General features: G+C 33.5%; 1 protein-coding gene across 2 annotated transcripts in view; it reads right to left on the reverse strand.

Moving 5' to 3' along the window:
- The window catches only part of LOC139992053 (uncharacterized), a 33,879-nt gene extending 11,781 nt beyond the window's left edge, over positions 1–22,098 (reverse strand). Inside the window, exons 1-7 of one of the 2 annotated variants that reach the window (XM_072012582.1) lie at positions 21,939–22,098; positions 21,575–21,841; positions 5,563–5,907; positions 4,518–4,919; positions 2,319–4,324; positions 1,477–1,735; positions 187–924 (exon numbers count right to left, since the gene is read on the reverse strand). In XM_072012582.1, the coding sequence (XP_071868683.1) occupies positions 187–924; positions 1,477–1,735; positions 2,319–4,324; positions 4,518–4,919; positions 5,563–5,907; positions 21,575–21,577 (3,753 nt within the window). In that variant the 5' untranslated portion in view covers positions 21,578–21,841; positions 21,939–22,098. Of the gene's footprint in view, positions 1–186; positions 925–1,476; positions 1,736–2,318; positions 4,325–4,517; positions 4,920–5,562; positions 5,908–21,574; positions 21,916–21,938 lie in introns of those variants that run through there. The other variant, XM_072012573.1, reaches the window with a different exon arrangement.
- Between the last annotated feature and the right edge of the window lie 393 nt (positions 22,099–22,491).

Here is a 22,491-nt window from a genome sequence, read left to right on the forward strand (position 1 = left end):
GTCTCTGATCAAAATCAAAAAAAGAAAATCAAAGTAAAATCTTTGATCAAGGAATTTGTAAATTTATAACTATTTATCTCTTCTTTATATTGATTTTTTAGTAGAAGGACAATTTAATTACAAAGATTTAAGTAAGCAACAGATGAAGGTTAAAGAAACTTCAACTCTATCAGACAAATCCCTTACATCTGACAATGGAAGCTCGGTGGAGGAAACAGACAGCTCATAATCCTCTTGTTTATTCTCTGGCAATGGGATAAATATTGGCTGCTCGTTAGAATTACCATCGCCAACACCGGTTTGAATCTTATCGCTCTCCACGCGATGCAGATTATCCTGTCCGGTGAGACTGTACTCCGGTTGATTCTGTGGTACGTTCACCTCGTAAACCGGAGAATAACGTTGCTCTTCCGGTGTCCTTAGTCTTGGATCAACAGTTGTAGCCAATTCAAAATCGCTGTTTTCTGCTTTTCCATCTAACTGATAATTTTTTGGTCTCTGAACAATTCCTTGATCCAGTGATTCTCCACTTTGAATTTGATAATTAAATCCATTCACTGGAGTCTTCTCAAGACCAGTGTGTTCTAAGGTAGATTGATCATAACTAGATCGATAACGTGGATCCTCTTGAATATTCTGAGGATAGTTATGACTTCTTGAGTAAACATCAGAAACCAACGCTGTAGCATGATTCACTGTGACATCGTGAAGAGATGGATAGTTCTCGGTGGTGCTGCCAATGGTAGACGGGTAATTCTCGGGAGTGTAGTCGTTCAAGCTCGACGATGAATCCAGCTGACGAAGAATACTCGACTCTGGCCTGGTCGGTTCGATGAACCCGTTTGACATAGGAGAATTCGAATCGCTTTGGGGCACAGTTTCGTACGATTGCTCGGTCTGCGGGTTTTGAGCGTGTCCTAGGACCTATTGACATTGGAATAGTATTTTAATTGTGTGGAAATTATTGAGGTTGGAAGTATGTATAATCATATCAGAATTTATAATAAAATATCAAATTAGTTTAAAATATCAATTAGTTTAGTTTCGAGCGTAGTTTAAATGTAAAGAATTAAAAAAATATAATTTTTTCTATATTTATGACAAAATCTAATTTTCAACTTCATAAAATACAAAACTGGCAGCAATAAATAATTGCAGAAATGAATAAATAAATAGATATATGTATATTGTACACTAATAGTTAATAATGTTAATACTCATGTAGCGCTAGCATCACGTCGTCAATCTTCATAGTGTCAATTTTAATATGTTATTTACTTCTTACTTAATACATAAACGTAATTTCTTTATTAAAATATTAATAAATATACTTCTTTCTATAAAAACCGATAGTTTCTTGTTTTTAAGAATTTACTAGTTATTGTTAATACCGTCAGGATTCGATTAATTTTCAAGAGCAGAGCTACAGCTGGCTTAGCAGTTTATACATGATCGTAAATTCGCAAGACGATTTACCTCAGATTGCTGACTGGTCTTATCTCGACTCCTGTACTTATGTGTTCTACTGGCTGGTCTTCTGTGCTCTACATTATACCTCAACGTAGTTTCCGGGATTCTAGATTTAGTTGGCTCGTAAGCGGATTCGCGATACTCCTCTGTGGTGGTCGTGAATCTAGATCTGGATCTGTTGTACGGTCTTCGACTTCTATCTATGTTCGATCTGGTCGATGGGGTTTCAGTTGTTGTTCTTGGCCTTGTAGAAACTAATCTGTTCCTAAAATTATCGAAATTTAATATATTTTTTACTAATTATAGAAAATTTGCCAGAGTAGGCCACTCTCATTCAATTTTATGACATAACTAATCGTTCTCTTTTAATTAGATTCTTTTCGCTAGGTTCTTTTAACTTTTTTTGTTTAGTATTACTTGAAGATCATGAGCAACAATATAATGAAAGACGACCTTGAAGTTGTAGACCATGAAATGTCCTCCGAATGAGATTTAATTATTCGTTATTTTTTAACTATATTGGAACTTCGTTTATCTGAACAGATTGGAAGACAAGGCCCTTCACTTCGTGTTATTGGTCTTTGGACTGTCCCTATCTTCATTATAAGTGTACGTATTTCTATTGCATTTATTTTGAATAACTGAAGTTCGACCGCAATTCATACGATATAGTCCATATAGGAAACTTGTTCATGTAAAGAAAGTATGGATAAACAAGGTATACTATAATAGCAAAGATTACTCAAAATCTAAACTTCAAATAAACTACGTACTTATCCAACTAAATTTCTTTCAGAATCTAAACGTTTCAATATACTTCTCTCATAAAGAATTCAAACGAAAAGCACCTCTGTCTACTACGTGGCCTATACGTTGTCGTAGGAGTACGCTGTGTTGTAGTGGTTGTAGTGGTAGTGGTGCTCGTAGTCGTAGTTGTCGTAGCAGCATGCAGTTTCGCCTCATTCTTGTCCAATAAAGAATTCACCAGACCAGGAAGATGTGGAGAGATCGCTGGTAGTTCAGCTGGTAAACTATATTGCGTGGGTCCAACGGGAGCTCTAACGTCGTTAATGTCACCGGTAGTGATTTCACCGCCGAAGCTATCAATGAGACCAGTGTTGGACTGGGAATTCTGTTGACTGTATTGCCCTCCAGTATTGTATTCCTGTGTCTCCCTCTGCTGAGCCAACTGTTGATTAATTAACGTCAATTGGCCTGACGGATCCTGTTGACCAATCGTTTCTTCTTTGAAACTAGGTGTAGTAGAATACGAAACTTCTTCGACTTGACTCACTGCAGTTTCCACTTTTGGACTTTGAATAGAAACCTCTGTCGTTCTCGAGTTTTCATCATAGTACTTCTGCTTCTTTGTAGTTACCCTCTGGTCGTCGTAATAGGAAGTACTAACCACAGAAGCTGGCTTATTGTCACTATAAAACTGTCTGAATCTGAATCTGGAGCCAGAGTATCCGGGAGATGGTGATGCTGTATATGTCTGCTCATATTTAGGAGTACTTAATGGTTCTGGAGAGTAGCTTATAGTTGTTTGAGGCTCGTACGAAGGAGTAGTAGAAACTGATACACTGTCCAAGCCATCTATGTAAGAGTTAGGTTCTATTATGGGAGTTGGATTAGGGTTTTGATCATCACTGTCTTTTGGATTTGGAGCATTGTCTAAGGTGTTCACTACCACTGATCCTATATGTGGCGCTGGGAAGGGAATTTTGGAATATCCAGGAGGAGGATCGAAGCTGAGTGGTGCCACGAAGAAAGGCAATTTGTCGACCTTCCTCTCCACGCGATTGTGATCGATAGACGATAAATAAGGCAGATCAAACTTGGCATAACCTGTTGGTGGATCCAAACTAGTTGGACCCACGAATACTTGAGGGGTATCTGGGCCAACTGTGTCCAGAACAGCTATGGTTTTGGCATCCTTTAATATCCTTAATACGTCAGACACTTTAACATTAGCTGTCTTTGAACTGGTACTTCCCATATATACTGCTAAAGGAGGCTGATTGGGAGATGGCGTTGTAGTCGGTTCTCTGTAATTTTGTTGATCTTGGTAATGTGTCTTCGATCTTTGTCTGCCTCTAACTTTATTTTTACTTTGTCTAGAAGTTTCTGACACATGTTGACGATGGAACTGTTGATGTTCATCTCTAATTAAGGGAAGAGCATGAGTTTGAATATCATGGTTCTCTGGTCCAGACACTTTGGCTTCGTTTTCACGCTGTTTGTCAAGGAGCTGTTGTTGCTTTAGAGCCTGCTGGACTTCTAGTTCTTTTTGTCTTTCTAAAGCAGCTAGCCTTTCAGCTTCTTTCTGTCTGGCTGCTTCCTCTGCTCGACGTTTTTCCTCTTTTGCTCGAATCTCTGCTAATCTTCGCCTCTCTAGTTCTTCCAACCGTTGCTTCTCTCTGGCTTCACGAATTCTTTCAAGTTCTCGTTGTTTAGCTAATTCTTCCAATTTTTCTAACTCCTTTTTCTTCTTTTCTGCCTCACGTTGTCTTTGCAACTCTTGCTCTCTTTGTAGGGCTTCCTGTTGAAGGCGAGCTTTTCTTTCTAGTGCTCGTTGTTCCTCGTTTAGCCTGGCGATCTCCTTCATTCGCTCTTCTTTGAAGAATTGAGCCTTTTCTTCCCGTTCCTGTTGGATTTGTTGTAGTATTTGACGGGCAAACGCATCCTGATCGTGCAAAGTATCAACACTTGGACTTTCGTGATGTTGCTGCGGTTGTTGAAGTTGTTGTTGCTGTTGATGTTGTTGACGGAGGGGATACTGCTTCCTTCCGCGATTTCTTTTCGGCTGACCTCGTTGTGCCAAGGTTTCGGCTGGCACGTAAACTAATTGTACCTATGAAGAACAAGTATCGAAAAAAAGGAGTTAAATATGTTTGTCCTTTAATCGAGTGAAAAATAGAACTGTGAAGAATCTTTGTCAATTATTAAGAAATAGAATAGGTTTTGGAAATTTGGGAGTCTGAAAATTTCAATATTTAGAAATTTGGATTAGGTTTGGAAATTTCAAAATAAAACTCAAGACCAACCTCCTCCTCCTCATCTTGGCCACTTTCGCCATGAGGCAGCAAAGAGGCCTGACTCGGTTCCTTTAGTTGTTTCGTGTCTTGTCTTTGATTCTCTTCAATTTGTCCGACATTTCCAATATTTTGCCCTTGTTGCAACAGCTGACTAGTCTTGATGTCCTGACCGGATAAATTCGTGAACTCCTGGGGAAGGCTTGTATCCTGCTTCGTTGGCGAGTGAGGCCTAGGTCGTTGGTTGAGGAAGTTTTGCGCTGGGAAAACTGGTGGTAGTGCTTCAGAGGCAGGAAGAGGTGGCACTAGATCTTCCGACGAAAGATCCGCCACCTGCGTACCCTCTAATCCGACTTGATGCAGTTGCTTCTCCTGGTCTGTGTTGCTAAAGCCGCTTGGTAGGAAAGTCTGAGACTGGGGAAACAAAGACTTCTGTAAGTTTTAAAAGGAGTTCGCTTGAATTAGCAAAATTCTTTAAAAATAACAGAATCGAAAATATTAGAATTTGAAATTTAAAAATGGAAGTGGCTATTTAATTTTTCAGATATATCTAGAAAAATTGATATAAATTTGTATTAACAGAGATTGAAAACGATAGAATCAAACATATTTGAATTTATTTGAGGTTTAAAAGTAAAAGTAGATATTTACTCTGCTTAATTTTCAGAACTACTAAATCAGAAAAATTGATATTAATTTATTTGAATTATTTGAGAGATTTTTTGAAGATTACAGAATTGAAGATATTTGCATTTGAAATTGAAAAATAGAGATGGATATTTAATCTATTGAACAAATTGACAAAAATTGACCCAAGTTTACTTGAATTTGAATGAAAAGAGAATCTTTCAAAATAGTAAAATTGAAGACACACAGGGTTATGTTTGAAGTTTGAAAATAAACCCAGATATTAAATCTTCTGACGTTATCCTTCTTTTTTTAGAATAATTCTAGAAAAATTAAAATAAGTCTATTTGAATTAAGCATCTATCAAATAAATATGTATACAGTCTATTGTATTTAATCGTACAAAGAAAAGAAACATTCTTCGTTATACCTGAAGAAGTTGTTGCTGAGCTCTAAGTTGCTGTTGCAGCAACAACAGCTTCTGTATATTTTCCTGAGTCTTTTGCAATTGAAGTAACTGCTCCTGATACTGTTGCTGAAGTGCTGGCGGCAAGGAGAGCTGCGGAAGTTGAGGTAGCTGCGCGCTTCCGCTTGCCAAGGATGCCGTAGCTGGGCTATTTTGTTCGAGTTGAGTTTGTGTCGCCCTAGGATTCGCTAACGGTATCCATTCGCTGTTTGACACTTGTCGCGACCATCTTTCGGCTTGTACAACGTCGAATTTTACCGACAGTATCAAACAAGTCGATATCGTTAATGCTAAACACCTCCGCACAATCTGAAATCATAAAATGCAGAGTATGAAGAGTTAAAATGCAGATTTGTTTACTTGTACTATTAAAACTATAAGCAAAGCATAACAATGTAGAATATACTAGAGATATATTAGAATATGTTAGAAATACCTAATGTATATTGGAATATATTATATTGTTATATACATTGACTGTCCGAATATTTGCATTGCTAAGTGGCTATCTTTGTCTCCATCAACTTCTGTAGGGAAGCTTTCATTCAGAACGCAGCTTTAATGTTATACGAGTTCTTTGTTATTTTATTACACCGTCAAAGGATTCTATACACAATTTGCATTTTATTACTTGTTTTCGACATTTTTAATGGCAACTAGAGATTATAATGAACAGAATGGCGAATCGTAGAGTTGGACGATCGGAACGATGATTTTCTGGTCGGTCGGTAAGGAGGTAGAAAAAACGCGACCGCAAGTCTTGATGATCCGCAGAAACGCAAGGAACTGAACCGTCTCATGACAAATACTTAACCACGATTCAATTGGCATAACTATTAACATAACCGCAAAAGGAGATAAAAGAAACATGATAGAAAATACTTTCACGGTGTTAATGGGATTTATATAAACGTCGACTACGGTAATCTTCCATTTGGAAGAGAAATTTTCCTAATTGATAGAAATTAATAACACTTGTAAATACTTGGGAGATCGGTTGGTTTTGTGAATAATGTGTTTGAGATATTGCATGGATTAAATGAATTGTTTCGAGAGAAAGGAAGCAGTTTCTCTGGAAAAAGTAAGGCAAATACTAAGTAGGAAATGAATTTCCTTCTTCAATTTTCCCAATAATAACAGTTTTCTTGATTCTTGAAAAAATGAATTCTAAATAAATTCGAAATAATTTTAAACAGGTTTCAAATATTTGTAGAAATTTGTAATAAAAAATTCTGCTCGTTTCAGCGGTTAAAAGAACCAATTCAAATTTGATTTCAGTTCACAAATTTTTCTGAACAAAGTATTTTAAAATTTCTGAACATTCTGATATCTTACATGATATCAAGTGAGAACGAAGAAATTTATTTTTATGAATTTTAATTTCTGTTAACCAATTGCATTTACTAACGCGAAGAACTTTTCGAAGTTTCTAGGCGGAAACTATGCGGAGCGCATAGAAAACTTATAATCAGTGAATGTAGTCGTCCTTCCAGCTGCGAACTCGGAAATTTAGAAAAAGTAGTGTGCTACGTTATGCGTCATATGCATTTGCTATCTCAAACCCACTCACATGATTAACTTTATCGACTGTTCTCAAATTCCGATTTCAATCATTTAGATTCGGTTATAGTTGTATAGACATTTCAGTTTCTAGTAATTATATGGTACTTTAATGATATTTGAAACATTTATATTTTTTTTTGTGCATTTAAGGCAAAAGTTGTAGGTAAAAGATGACGAAAGAAAAAATGAGAAAAAAGATACAAAAAGAAAAATAAAAAATATTTTTAAGAAGGTAATTTAATTTACAAATAATATTATATGCATTAGCAAATATTATATAATAAGGATGAATAAAAATAATATTTTTGCAGACAAAATGTGAAAAATGGCGGGGATTTTAAATCGGCACACGTTGGAACATAGGATATACTAAAGTGACAATAGATAAAATATGGTAGGATAATACCTAGACATAGAGTGAAAAGAATTAATTTCCAATTTCGGCAACGTAAGCAGTTTACACGCTTCTGTTTGTCGTATACGATTTGTGAATACAAAATTATCTTATCGTGATCTCCTTTTGGTGTTTAGCAAACTTAGCTTACGTGGTTCGCATTTTCATATCACAGAATCGTAACTAAACGTAACGTTCACGTAACGTCTTCGTTTTTACGTAAGGAAGTCGATTATTCGATTTCGATTTCTTCGATCTAGATTTTTCATGCAATCTCTCTATAAATATTATTATATATAATTATAAAAAATATATAATACTGTTAATATCAATAAGTAATAACACATTGCGAATTAGTCGCGAAAAATGATTCTTAATATTAATTTACAATTTTTACATTTTTAAAATATAGTAAAGAGAATATAAAGGTGACTAATTACCCTTAGCGTATTCACTAGATGAGAAATTTTTAAAGGTTAAATTTTCCATTTATTATTCATTCATAAGTAAGAGGGGTAATTAATCATCCTTGTAAACACAAGCGATGATCTCAGACACATTCAAAAGAATTCGTTATTCTAACGAAAAAATTATCATCGTCATCACCGTCATTACTGGTATTGCGTGTGAAAATATTTAGAGTGCAACCATAGTTAACGAACTATAACACTCACGAAACGGATGATTTCTAATAAATACCTACGCTGACTGAACTTCCACTATAAATCTTTCACTCGAATTTTCCAAACAGATTTCGCCGTTCGTCCTTTCAATTTGCGATTTAATTACTATTTAATGCATTTTTCTTTAATCACATTAATTTGATTTACTATCTTTTTAATTATAATATCGAGGCATAAATTGTTTTTTGTTAATTAACTCATAACTAGTTTCCGTTTCAAATAATTTAAAATTACAAATATCTCTATTTCGAATAATTTGATATTAAATCAATTTTATTTTCAGCAATTTATGAAATACATTAGATTCATTTTCAGATTCATATTCTTCTTTTTCTAATTGGTGTGCATTTCTACCAATATATACTTATGATTTTGTCAATTACAGATAAAATTGAATTCCTCATTCTGTTATATTTCAAACAAAAAACCAATATTTATAATTTATATATTTAACAATCAATTCAAATAATACAGTTTTGCGGATAACAATACGGTTTCCGACTGTGCACTAGCGTGAAGGTAGATACTACATCCGATAGATAAATTTACTTTATTTATTTCATAATATTCATGATGTTATAGATTTATCTTTTTCATTCTATTACTTATTTTTAGCTATTTAATTTATCTATAGAAAAGATATCATATCCAACATCGTGATCAAGAAATTAAAATCGAAGAGGTAATTGAGAATTGGAATGTTATAATAAAAACTTTTTCAACGTTCAAATATTACTCCATTGTTTACTACATAATCTTCTACACAATTACATTATTATTACTAAAGGCAGATAATAAGTCGTCTGATGGAAGAACAGTTTTATTAAATAAAGGCTTATTCAATTTACTCTATAATCATAGAGAATTTCAAGTTCTGCTTTGCTTAACAATGCTACAATATTGCAGAAGCGTCGTTGCAATTATCTGAAAAGTGGGGAAACACTCTTTGGTATTGTTCCAAGCGTCTTCGTTAGCAATAACAAACTGGTTATATTCTGTTTCGACAGAACTATTTGTCAAACGCAAACTGAAAACATCGTATAGAACAAGCAGCTACGATGAAACTTCTCAACATCACTGTACCGAAGCCATCGATTTTCATTCAAAATTGAAGAGTACATAAATTCTCAGACGAACGAACATATTAGTAACCTTAAAGACCATAAATGATAAACAGTATAATTTTAGCTTCAATATTGGAATCACAGATCTCATATTAAAGCAACATACTTTCAGTAAATATCACAAAAAATATTAAAAAGAAAAAAAACATAAAAAAATTCAATTCAATTTTCTTTGATAAAAATAATTCTCATATTATATTAATAGTGTGGTAATAATAGTATAGTATTAACGTATATGTACGTCGTACATATATGTTGTTAAAATCACGATTAATAGATCACGGATCTCGATGCCTGTACAGTACTGAACGAGTTACCGACTTTCCTTCGTTGAAAGAATCTTGCCAAAACGATGCCGCGATCGTACTACTGACATCATTCCGATTACATTATGCTGTAGATACGATTTACATCGCGGAAGATCGCGTGCCGGACACGGGCTGTGGTCTTTCTGCTTTCTTCGTCGTTCCCGCAATGGAAACGGGCCCATAAACTGTGAAATCCAATACATACACCGAGTGCAAAATGTGGAATTACAGGATGCAATAATGGCCCAGTAATGGCAGAGAACAATAGAAAAGTTTCACATCGATATCTTCTTTCATTTTTTTTCACAAAAGTTGACTAAAAATTCCTGGGAATTTCGTAAAAATCATTAAATGATTGGCATCAGAAAAACTTGCTTCTTGGATTTGATCAAGTAAATATTACTTATGCATCATATTCAATTTTGTTTGTTCACAGTAAAATAATAAAACACAGTTAGTTATAATTAAATCTACTCTGAAACTAATTGAAATAACTAAATTTAGTATTTAGAGGATAAAAATAATAAATAAAACATAAAAATCTAGCATATTTTCAAAAAGTACAAAAATATTATTAAATATAAAGTTTTATGATATATAATCTTAAATGAACAATATTTAAATAACAGTGCAGAAGTAAAAGAACATTACTCAAGTAGCTAATTTTCATTCCTACTGTATATACGGACGTTCGTAATTCACAATTGACTTACATTGCATCACAGTATTATGCGAATCGGATTCCCGTGACGGCTTTCTGATCAAAATTTCGGTCACCGTGCAGCGAACGTCGTAAAATCGGTGCGGTCTGGTGTTACGCAAGCCTTAAGGCAGTTTCTTATGAGCTGTTTCGAAGGAACAGGCCACTAGACACTTGGCGGAACTCTCGCACTAATTTATTTATTATCAACGAGTTCTTTTTATTGTAGCAGAAAGAACGCTTTAAATATCGTCTTAGAAGAAAACTTTTCCTCGTTCTGAGAAGGGTATTACTTGGATCGAGAAGCTTTGTCGTGTTCACATGAAAAAGAGAAAAGGTAAAGAAAGGTAGAATGCTACTGAAGCGCATTTTGTTGTGGAATTGATGACAGGTGAATATGAAGGATACAGTTCATCAATCCTTGTATTTACATTGTGTTCATGAATTATTAAATCTGAATTGATGGGCTGAATTTCATCACGGACTGCGCAACCGTGTTGATACATATTTCGATATCAGAACATCGATCACGTAGTATGTATTATCTTTTGTCAGTTTACGTATAGTGATTTTCACACAGAAAATTTATAATTTAATAGCTTCAAATTTTTATAGATTTCACCTGTAAGACGATTTATAATAAATAATTTATATACTTTGCATTAACTAATTTCGATTTCGACATAGTCCTATGCAGAGTGAATTTATTAATATTTCTAGAAATCATAACCAGATCAAGATCTCCTATCTACTCCTCTTGTGCAACATTTATGACCACAAATTATCCCCCCCCCCTTTTCGATCACTTGGTTTCAAGCTGTCGCCATTTATGGAAATGGTATTATACATATGTATTACTTTATTACATTCAATGTAATACTACTTGAAGTTTAACTGAAAGATTTAGGTTCAACAAAAGATATACCGAATCAAATCTCGATCATTCATGTTCAATCTAGTACAAAGATAGTTATTATATACATACACATATACATACATCGAGTACGCGCATACCAGGTCTATTCTTAACTAGACATGTCCAAATTGTATTCTTTTTTTTTTTGGAAACGAGACCTTAAACGATTATTTTCACATTTAGAATAAGCTCCTGTTGATTATTTACTTATATTCAGTTGATAATTAGCCAGATTTTCATGCGCTAAAGAAATTATGAAATTTGATTTTCTCGAAAACGAAGCCACAAACGAAAAAGATTTGTTCTATATTTTCGACTTGAAGAGTATTTTCAAGAGGTGATCGTGCATTTTCATGAAAGTATGCGACATACGTATCGACTACCATGACAACTCAGGTATTAATTTTAAACAAGTTTTCAATAATGAACTTCACGATCTACATAGTTTGTGTTGCCTACTTCTCTTTTTCCAACACCTAACGTGCATCGGCACGCTTTCGTGGCTCCCTCTGACGAGAAATCGATCTGCCGGATCTCCAATTGAAAAAAGCTCTTCCTTTCACTATCAAAGAAAGCCAATACACGCATAGAAGATCCTCCTACCGACGATCTTTCCCTCGATTCATACGGGCGTTCCCTGTAATTCTCTCGTTAGCCGATTGGACGACTTTCTCTCTCCTTTCTTCTGTCAGAATTTTCCGAGGTGCACCTTCAACACGGCCGAGAAATTGGTTGTACGTATCTGATCTCCTACGTGTCTCGGAACTTTATGAATTTTCTTTTCTTTCTTCGCTACTATACATAACCTTTTTCGAAAAATTTCAATGCTATGGAGATGCTGAAAAGGTTATGTTTATGTAGTCATCGCTCATTATAGTTATTTCTTGACTAATTTTCTTATGTATATTATATTTCGTTAGCATCATATAGGAGAAACTTACTATTAATTTTCTCATCATTGTTATACTAAAAATGAAAGAAGTAGATTTATTTTAGTCTTAAGTCTTAGGTTCCTTGTCCTGATATTACGTAACAGAGTCGCATTAAAAATTTTACTTACAGCAAATATAACTATCTATTTCTCTCGATAGAATGAAAAAATCTATTTACTCATAGCTTTTTTCTCTCAGAAGTAACCTAAGATATACTGTAAGATGTAGGATTAATTCGAAAGATTATCAATCGACGAGGTCAGACACAAACGCTGGAGTTGGAAACGAGGTCGTGCCACCTTTCTCTCATTTGGAGAGAAGTGGCCGCTTCTGCGAAGGCGCGGTCGACGGATTGATCTCGAAGAGAGCACATTAGGAACACAGCTTCTTTTCCTACGAAATGTATTGAGAAAGGGAGCAAACCTAAGTTTGTTTAAGGATTGAACTTTAAATTTTAATTGTTAATGGAATCAATCGCTTCATATAGAGTAAGAATTAAGTACATAAACATAAATCTTAGTACTGTTCATATTTTGTCATTTTATGAAAAATATTGATAATAATAATGTGTATATTATATATTATACTTCTATTATACTTCAATATTATTGCACTTCAGATGATCACAATTGAGAAGCGATTACTCTAGAAGTTATGATATTGATTAGCCATTTGTCTTTATAATTTACAATTTGATTTGTGTCGATGAGAGAATAATAAAGAGAATAAAACTTTGAGAAGAAAAGCCTGAAACCTTTCTATGGATATGAATTATACATTAACGGGTACTTATTCTCTATTGAGAATTATATGCGACTGTAATATCGCATTAACTGATGTTACTACTTAAATACTTGATGATGAAATCACACTATATTTCGGATTAAGATACATATGAATAATATGGTCTTTATTGCAAAGATTACAATTTAGAATACCAATTTGCCTAGTATATAAAGTAAATAAAAAGATATCTATTTTTTTAATATAATTATATAAGCTTTCATCTTTTTTTTATCAAAAGTACACGTGAATATCATACTTCAGATTCAATATATTTTTTACAGATATACTAATTTGACAATTGAATAAGTAATTAAAACATATAAGGACTCATAATAAAACAGAATCGATAACAGTAGATACAAATGCTCTCATATTTCTTCCATTTTCTCCTCAATTGTAAGTATACGACACAACAATTAATGCGACGTATATAATCAGATTCGCGGGTACGCAACTTTATGTAAGTTCCTATTTTTAATGTGTTTGTTTTTTAATCTTCTCACAAAGAAAATCTTTTTATGCAAGTATAATAAAGGTGAGCTATTATAAAATATTTGTTCATAAAACATTATAAGAGAGAATCCGAACATGAGAGAGGTTAGGAAACACTGAAATAGGACGATCATGTTTCTAGTGCATAGTATTCTGTCATCTTACACATAATCAATCATCATTTTTATGGAAGCAAACTATGAAAGTAAATAACGATATGAAGGGATGGCCAAGCTATGAAAAATTAAACAGCTAGAGTCTTTAGCATCTTTTAGATAGCCTCGACATTCTTTGAGGAAATATTCATGAGGTAGTCATTAGACAAAAAACTGTCTCTTATTCGGATACTGCCAAAAGCCACATCTCTGTTTACATCTGAGTGGACTGAAGATGAGGAGAAAATCACGAGAATGCTTCTTTAACGATGGAAGAGGATCGTCGAGTGGACCTCTTCCAAATAAGAGGAAGAAGTACTAGTTGTTAACCGTTCTCGCAAGCTTCTTTTTCGTTCGCCGTGTAAGTTGACTTTGAAAAAGAAGAAAGGTTGTCCAATAAATGTAACTTTTTATACTTTAGAATATATTATAATTTATTGTATGCATCGTTTGTATTTTAAAATGGGCATATTAAAATTTAATTTAAAAAATTTAGTATTGTCACATCTTACTAGACTACAGATATTTATGAGAAAATTAAAAATGCAAAAATCCACAGAATTCGTATAATCTATACATAAAAATACTCGCATACAAAATATGCAATGTGTATTATTCATCATAGTATTTAGCAAATGAAACACATCCCTCTTTAGACTCCACATATTTCATTGTGTTTATGAAAATATAAATTTGGATAAGTATATATTAGTCTACCGTAGTCTACATATTGCATATCTAATGTTAAAGCTATTGATCCATTTCAGATATGCAATTTTTTATAATATATATTTTTATTCTTCATATATTTTATTTTCCTATTTGTATATTTGTTTCTGATATATTTATTTGCTTTTTGACAATGCTACCTAACTTAATCTTACTTTTAATATAAGAAATATGTCAAATCATTGTCATATGTCACATTCACAAATTTGCGAATCATGTCAAAAATGTACGTTTTTAAACATACATGACCAGATTTATGTAAATAATATAACAATGTTGGATAGAAGAGATAGATGGCTAAATAAATGGAAATGGAAGGCAAATGGAAGGCAGATGGATAAATAGATAAATGGAATGGCATCAAGCTTAATATGCTTGAATTTCATGGAAAATTTTCAATTTGGAATGTGAACACCGGTCGAATGCAGAAGGTGATTTACCGAATGGTCCAAAGTTCACAATTCCCGTAAATCTAAGCTTTCTCTGGCTCCGTAGCAAGTTCTTCTATTTACCCCCAGTACATATCCTACTTTTGGAATGCTTCCTAGTTCATCAGAGTATTCGATGCTGGCTAGCTGCAGAAAGTGGTACTTAAGGCTTGTGCACAACCATAAAGTTCGCCAAAGAACCTATCATTAAAACCATTAAGATTATCAGAGCAACAATTTCCTCTACTTGCACTTCATGTTACAAATCTTTCGAATCTTAAGCCTCATCTCTACTGAAGCAACAACGAGGAGCTTTTTATTGCTAATCCACGTTTCTTGAAAAAGTCACCACTGTTGCCTGTTTCTATTCAGAGCGGTAAAATCAAAGAAAAATTCCTATGCGCGGCAACGTAACGGAAGAAACAAATGCTCCTTCAGTATACATATACTGAACAAGGCAACAAATTGCCTTGAAACCGAACCAAAACCTAAATGTTCCTTAGATTATGTTGCTTCAGTGTAGACAAAATATTCCCATAAATTGCTGTTTGTTGGAAATGTTTCGGAATATGCAATAGTTAGACAAAAGGTTGTTGCTTCAGTAAAGACACCATTTTAGGGAGAGTAAAATATGATACCAAAGTTTGGTCACCTATTTCTGAAGCACTTTGTATAAAAGACCAATTTACTTCATTTTTATGAAATCTATCTTCCTTTCTAAAGTTCATGTTGGATACTTTTAAATCAAAAGGCTTTGTCAGGCGATTAAAGAAATCGCACGCGATCAAACGATGGAGAAAACATGCCGGAATGGTCGCCAGTCAATGTTCACTCGTTCCAAATGAACAGCAGCGTGATAACACGCCAGTCAACTCGATCCTCCGGTCGGTCAGATACGAAACGACACGTGACCAGCCGAATGGTTACCCGTGCTGTAACCCGATCGAGGAAACGACACGCGAAAATACCACACTGACGTCCTTCGCTGTTTCACGCTCTACTTCTACGTATCTCTGTGCAACCGTTCGACCTGTCCCTCTCGCGAGACTTTCGTTTCGAGAGTGTGTCCTACCGAGGAAAGACTCGCTGCCACTATAATTGCTTGGATTAAGACCTATTAGTTGTCTGTCAGTTTCATTTTTATCGCTGGAAACGGATGAAAGCTTCAATAATCGGTAGAATTGAGGTTATTTTCAAAGTAGATGCATGATTTCCTTTAATAAGAAATTTTAGAAGTTAGAAATGTTCAAGTTGTATAAAACTTTTAGGTTAACACCATGTTGTAATCAGAAGAGTTTTAGTCAGTTGTTGATCACAATGAATGTGTGATAATTAAAATTAAATAATTCTTCTTACGTTTCATGATTCTTAATTAAGGTAATGAACCGAAGGTTGAAATTTTTGATTAATAAGTGTCTGATATATAATATAGTCGATAGTCGAGATTAGATTATTGATAGGTTTCTGTTTCATGATAATCAAGATGGCTGTCGTTTTGGAGATAAAGTTTTACATTTGGAGAGTTTAATGAGTATCTGTCGATCACAAATTCATACATTTTGAAAATGAAACAATAGATTACGAAAAGGAACCGGAAATACAATATATTTTATCTAATTATGACAATTATGTTGTTAGTACAATTTTTAAGTTTCATTAAAATGACAAAAAATGGTTCTCAAAAGCTAAATACATTAAAAGTTTCATAGAAGCATACTTTCTTTTCCTTGTAACCATTACTTTACGTAACAAACGTTTACAAACATAACAGGTATACAATAAAAAAATAAGTTATACGAAACAATATATCGTTCCCATCACACGATGTAACCTGCGATTATCAATAACTTATGTCATCACGAACTTATCTATTATAACAGAATACTGTTTATTCTCTCCAATACAACAATTATGTAAGATTTAAAATACAAAGGTTGGAACATTATCACAAAGACTTTCACGATAATTTCACAAAGGAACAATCGACAGAAAAAGATACAATCCGGACAATCAAACTTCCTTTCTCACACCCCTCCCCACTTGAAACAGGCCCGATTCCCGTGTCCTTTTCGATGTCTTGTTCGTTCTACTTAACGTATTCATCGAATGGACTTTCTTCTTTTTCATGTATACTTTCACCTTCAAACTTTTTGGACATCGGACCACTTCTGATCTCACATACATTTCTTTATCAATATGGAGCTACTGAATTTTTTCATGAATTTATCGTACTAGTACAATCCTAGGCTTTGTTATTATCAATAAGAATCAGACAATTGCTACGAAGTATACTAATTATATTTTGATAGATTGATAGATATATCTTGTCACCTAATTTATGAAGAGTACTTTATTTTATGAATATTATTATAACCAGCAATAAATTTAATTAGCATATAGGAAATATACAGAACTTTTACAATTTTTAGTATTTGCGAAAGTTTTTGTATTTGCAGCAACTATTTTAAAAAAGCGAAACATTTTAAAATTAAATTACTCTTTCAACGATAATAGTAATTGAAATATGAAACAGCTAATTATCCAATGTTCCAATACCTGTGCATTTATAGTCTGAAGTCCAGATAATTTAGTTAACAAAGTACGTAGTTTTCCAACAAGCGAAAGGTCTAAGTTCTGGTGCCGCATATATATTTCTGCGTATCAAACATAACAGCCACCTCGAAAATGTTACCAATAATTCAATATCACACAAGTGGTATCAAAACGGAAAAGTGAAAAATGTATGAACACAATCCAATATTGAAAAATAAGCTCAAAAGCAATGATCGATCTTACGCATCGATGTAAAGTTTAATTAAAAAAAAAAATCTTTCATATTCGAAAATAAATTCAAAAAATATCGACCTCACGATGTATAAGGCCGATATGTGTAGGTCACTATAGCGACCATTCGTAAGGCAAATATAAAGCCGTTGTTTCCAAACGAAATGCATTAGAGCACTTCCTGGAAAGTAACGTTTTGATGTATTCCAACGAGGAGAAAGGAAGCTAAATTGTCCATAGAACGTGAACGGTTCCAAAAGGCGTTGAAATGAATCCTAGTCGTCGAACCTTTTTAAGGTTATGACTTCTTACTCTGTTAATTTGGCCGTTTATGCAGGAGAAAAATGAAATTGGTTTGTACTATTAGAATCATAAGCAAAACACAGCAATATAAAAAATATTAACGTCCTTATATTGCTCATCAAAATTTTGTTTATATTCTGTTGCTTGCCCACCTGAGAGTTATAATATTCTTATTTTTCAGACAAATGTAAAAAAGAATTTGTTTCATCTAAGAAGGTAAGGAGACTCTAAACCTTTGAACGGGAGTGTAGATATTGTAATAAGTGTTGAGCTTACGCAATATAGATCGCGTATACGGCGTCGTAATTACGACGAATTCATCGAGTGGACTTTCAACAAAGGAGCGACGAGAGAAAACTGAAAAAGGATTCCTGTGGATCTTCTTATCGACGCCGCAAATCTTCATTGTCTATTAAGCCTCTCCGTTCTATGATAGATTCTAATCTTCCTGTTTTCAAGCTAACGTGCCTCTTTTCCCCTCCCGCGTGTCTTTCTGTTTCATAGCAGAGACTGCCAATTTCTGGTTGCTCAACGGAAATCGTATCTTCCCAAAGATCGTGTTTAGTTAATGATGAACAAATGATTAGCATGGGATTATTGATCACTATCTTTAAGTTTAACCTGTTTTTTTTAACCTGTTTTAAGTTTGTTACCTCTTAACCTGTTAACTCTTGGACAAAATAGTGTCTTCATCTTAGAATATCCTATTTTTGTTACTTCTTAGGTTAAATTTTATTAAAAATAGATTATATCATTATTTATATTCGTTAACCTATAATTCTATGACTATAGGAGTTTCTGATTGATTAATAGTATGTAGAGATATATAATAGTAGATAGTAGTAGATTTTCCAAACGTATCCATTAATTAAAACTCGATTAAGGACACTAGAGTACACTAACACTACAAAAATATTGAAACTATTGAAATATAAAGAACTTGCACAAACTTTTTTGAACTTACAGATGTTTATAATAGATATTAATAATAAGATTTATGACCCAGAAAATGAAGCGAAGATTAATTGCTTTAAGCTTCAAAGAATTAATACTAGATTTAAGTTATGAGACAAAAATGGAGTCTATTGCGCAGAAAAATATAAATTTTCGACATAATAAAATACAAATATATCAAAAAATTATTACCAGCGTTGAAAGATTATTATAAAAAAGAAGAAAGAAGAAATAAAATTAAATTATCATGAAGATATTTCTGTTCGTTTGTGTTTCCTGTATCAACGTAATTAACACGACCACGATGCAGCGAGGCGAGACTTCGTCCTTAAGGATGCGTTTACATCAAAGAACGTGAACACTGAACACCTCTTGTGACAAAGCAATTAGTAATAGAACAAAGAATACTTCCTGCGATTTGATACCCTTCTCGCGAACGTTACTAACAGTACACTGAAATTCCCTGATTCCTCCTTTTCTGTCTTCACCATTTGTTCTATAGCTAACAAGAGTTTTCTCTCTTCGAGGTTTCAGCCCCTGCTGGAATCACTTTGAAACAGGAGTCTGCGTCCTACCTAGTCTAGACTACTTCAAACCTTATTCTTTTTGCTGACTTTTACTTTATTTGAACTAGACTTACGCTTTTAGCTGGACTAAGTACATATAGCGTAAATTATATTTATTGGTTGAGATTATGTTATTATGATAATTTTTAAAAATAAAAGTATTGCGAATATTGTATAATTTTCTTTCCGTATAATTTGAACTGAAGAGTTGCAAGGAAGAGTAAAATGTTGCATAAATTAGCAAAATTTGTTTAGGGGATTTACAAGAAGTAGAATTAAGAAAACATGACAAAAGGGAATTAATTACTGAAAAATGGAAATAAGAAGATCATTTTATGACGGCATCATTTTATTCATATTAAAAATTGTTAAAACAGTAAGATTTTAAATATGAAAATTTTAACATTTAACATTTAAAGAAGAGAAAATTCAATATGTATGAATTAATTTACGATACTATTTTACGAAACGATATTAATTATAACAATACAAATTTTAAACAGACAATATAAAATATGTTCAAATATATAATTGCAATAAAAATATTATATATTTTCAATTGATATCAGTGAAATCAAATCAAAATGATCTCTCTTTAAATGTTAAAATTTTCAAAGAATGATAATAGTAATAAACATTCATTTTGTTACAATAAATTTACCACCAATAATAATTCTTTACTGAGAAAAAAGAATAAAGATAAAGAAAATGACAAAAGAATTTCTCTTTCTGCTAAAGAAAATGCCCATCAGAGAAGGGATGGAAACTTTGGCAACGATCCAATTTTCTAACAGAGTAAAAAAAAAAAGAAAGAGAAGAAAAAAGAGAAAGAAGCATAGCAGCACGATCGGAGGAGGAAGACGGTCGGCGACCTCCTGAATTGCGACATAAGGAGCGAAGCTGTTCACACACTGACCCCCATTTCCTTCCCGCCGGCACGGCAAATAGCATAGCACCAGCTTTGATTTTGCCTACTACTCGATCCCGTATTTCGCTCTTTTTCTTCATTCGGATTTCAAGGAAAACTTGTTTTTTCTTTCAATCATGGAAAACATCTGTTCCCTTTTAGAGAAAACTGTGACTTGCTTTTTCCATTTGAATCCTTTACACAATTTTTTTACCTATTCCAAGTATTTGATGCACTACGTATTTCATAATTAGTGGATCTTTAAAGTAACAGAAAAAAAATAAAGAAAATTTGTATGTCTGGCAATTTTTTTGTAGATTATAATTTAATTATTACTGAAGATGAGTAAATTTCACTAAAATGAAGTTAAGTAGATTGTATGTTTAAACTGTTATACTAGTAAGCATAAATGAGAAAGTAAATTGATTTTGAAGCGTCACTAATCGACGATAACTCGCCTACATTTCATATTAGTGTAGGTGGATTAGCAATAAAGAGGAATGCGACTTTCCACTATTTAGTTCCTTTATTCTATACACGCATATGCGTAAGTCAATGCACGATCTACTAATACCTTTTGCAATAGAAAGTATACCTACAACCGGAATCGACAGGCAATATCCGGGAAATTGCTAAATATTTATGTATACAATGCAAATTTGTCCTTCAACTTATCTCTTCGTACGTCAATCGAAATTAGACTTCTGAATCCTAACAATTTATAAAGAAGAAAGAAAATAAATCGATTCTAAGTCAAAAAAGGAAATGAAAATTAATTTCAGTTTCTTGACTCATGTTACGTATTCATCGAAACTTGATATATATTTCATAGATTGGATTTAGCGAATATAGACAAGCTAAACCAATTAATACTAACCGGTATACCTAATCACACTAACTTACCTAAATTAAAAAAAGACAGAAATCTAGTATATTTTTTCGAACTATCATTAATTTAGACAAAAAAATGTAGCTTTATATGCCTATCTCAATAGTGTATAATATCAAAGAAATTTTTTTTTAAGAAATTGTATAAATCTGTATAAAAAAAGCCATTAAGAAACTTATAATAAGATTATATTAAAATTTACAAGTATCCCTTCTTCTCAACTTCAACCCATTCCATTTTAAACTTAGTTCCAAAACAAACAAAAAAAGGACCAAGAAGAAGTAAAAAATAAATGAAAAGAATGCATTCAAAATTTCTTCAATTCTTAAACACAATATTACCCTAATCGTAATAATTACTCACCATGGTGCAGGGTGATTGTAGTCCCAGCGAACAACCAAGCACAAATGCAGACTCGAGGACTTCCGCCTCGGAACGATAAGCTCGCGCTAAACTCGACTACGTTTCGCTCGTTACTGTTCGTCTCGGTTGCACTCTCTCACAACGCACCACGATCGAGCCATGTCCCTCGTATCCCTTCCTTTCTTCACCACTCTCTTCTTCTCTTTCCTCTTCCTCAATTCTAATAATTTTTCTTTTTTCCAAAAGGGCGTTCACCGAAGATTCAAACTGCGTTTACACACCGAATATTAATATAAGTTTCTTAAAATTGTTAAACTACTCTCGTGTACAGGCTTAAGATCGCGGACAGTTTGAAGGGGCTCACCCGGAATGGACAGCCTATATAAATATCCCCTCCAAGGGACGAGAAGACTCGGTGCAAACGAGTGATCCAGGAGAAAGCCTCTCGTTCGATTGGCCCCACGAACCGGTATAACCGAGACAATTCCAGGTATCTCTTTCCACCGAGCGATACAGAGCTGTCCGCCACGCATCCTTCCCTCGTTCCACTACTGCTCTGAAAGCGACGCATTTTTGTTAGAGAAATTCAACGAACCATTGGTGAGAGCACTCGAAGTCTTCTCTGTTTCGAGATCAATGGGTGATCAATTGGATATCTTTGCAATATATCTAAAAAATTTGTTTCTTCACACAGCAGATGTCTATAACTTGTTGTTACACTATTAAACAACTAATGATAAAAATTAATTACAAACATTGAGGTAAGGGTCTTTCCATGCGCGAGGAATGTATACAGTCCTAGATACGGTTAGATCAACTGATGATTATATATACTATTTTATTTTATAACTTCCATTATATCCATTTAGATTAGTTTATGTAAAGAGTATGAAGTATGATGAATTCAGGTTGGATGA

This window comes from Bombus fervidus, chromosome 2, assembly GCF_041682495.2.
Source record: "Bombus fervidus isolate BK054 chromosome 2, iyBomFerv1, whole genome shotgun sequence".
Lineage (NCBI taxonomy): Eukaryota > Metazoa > Arthropoda > Insecta > Hymenoptera > Apidae > Bombus > Bombus fervidus.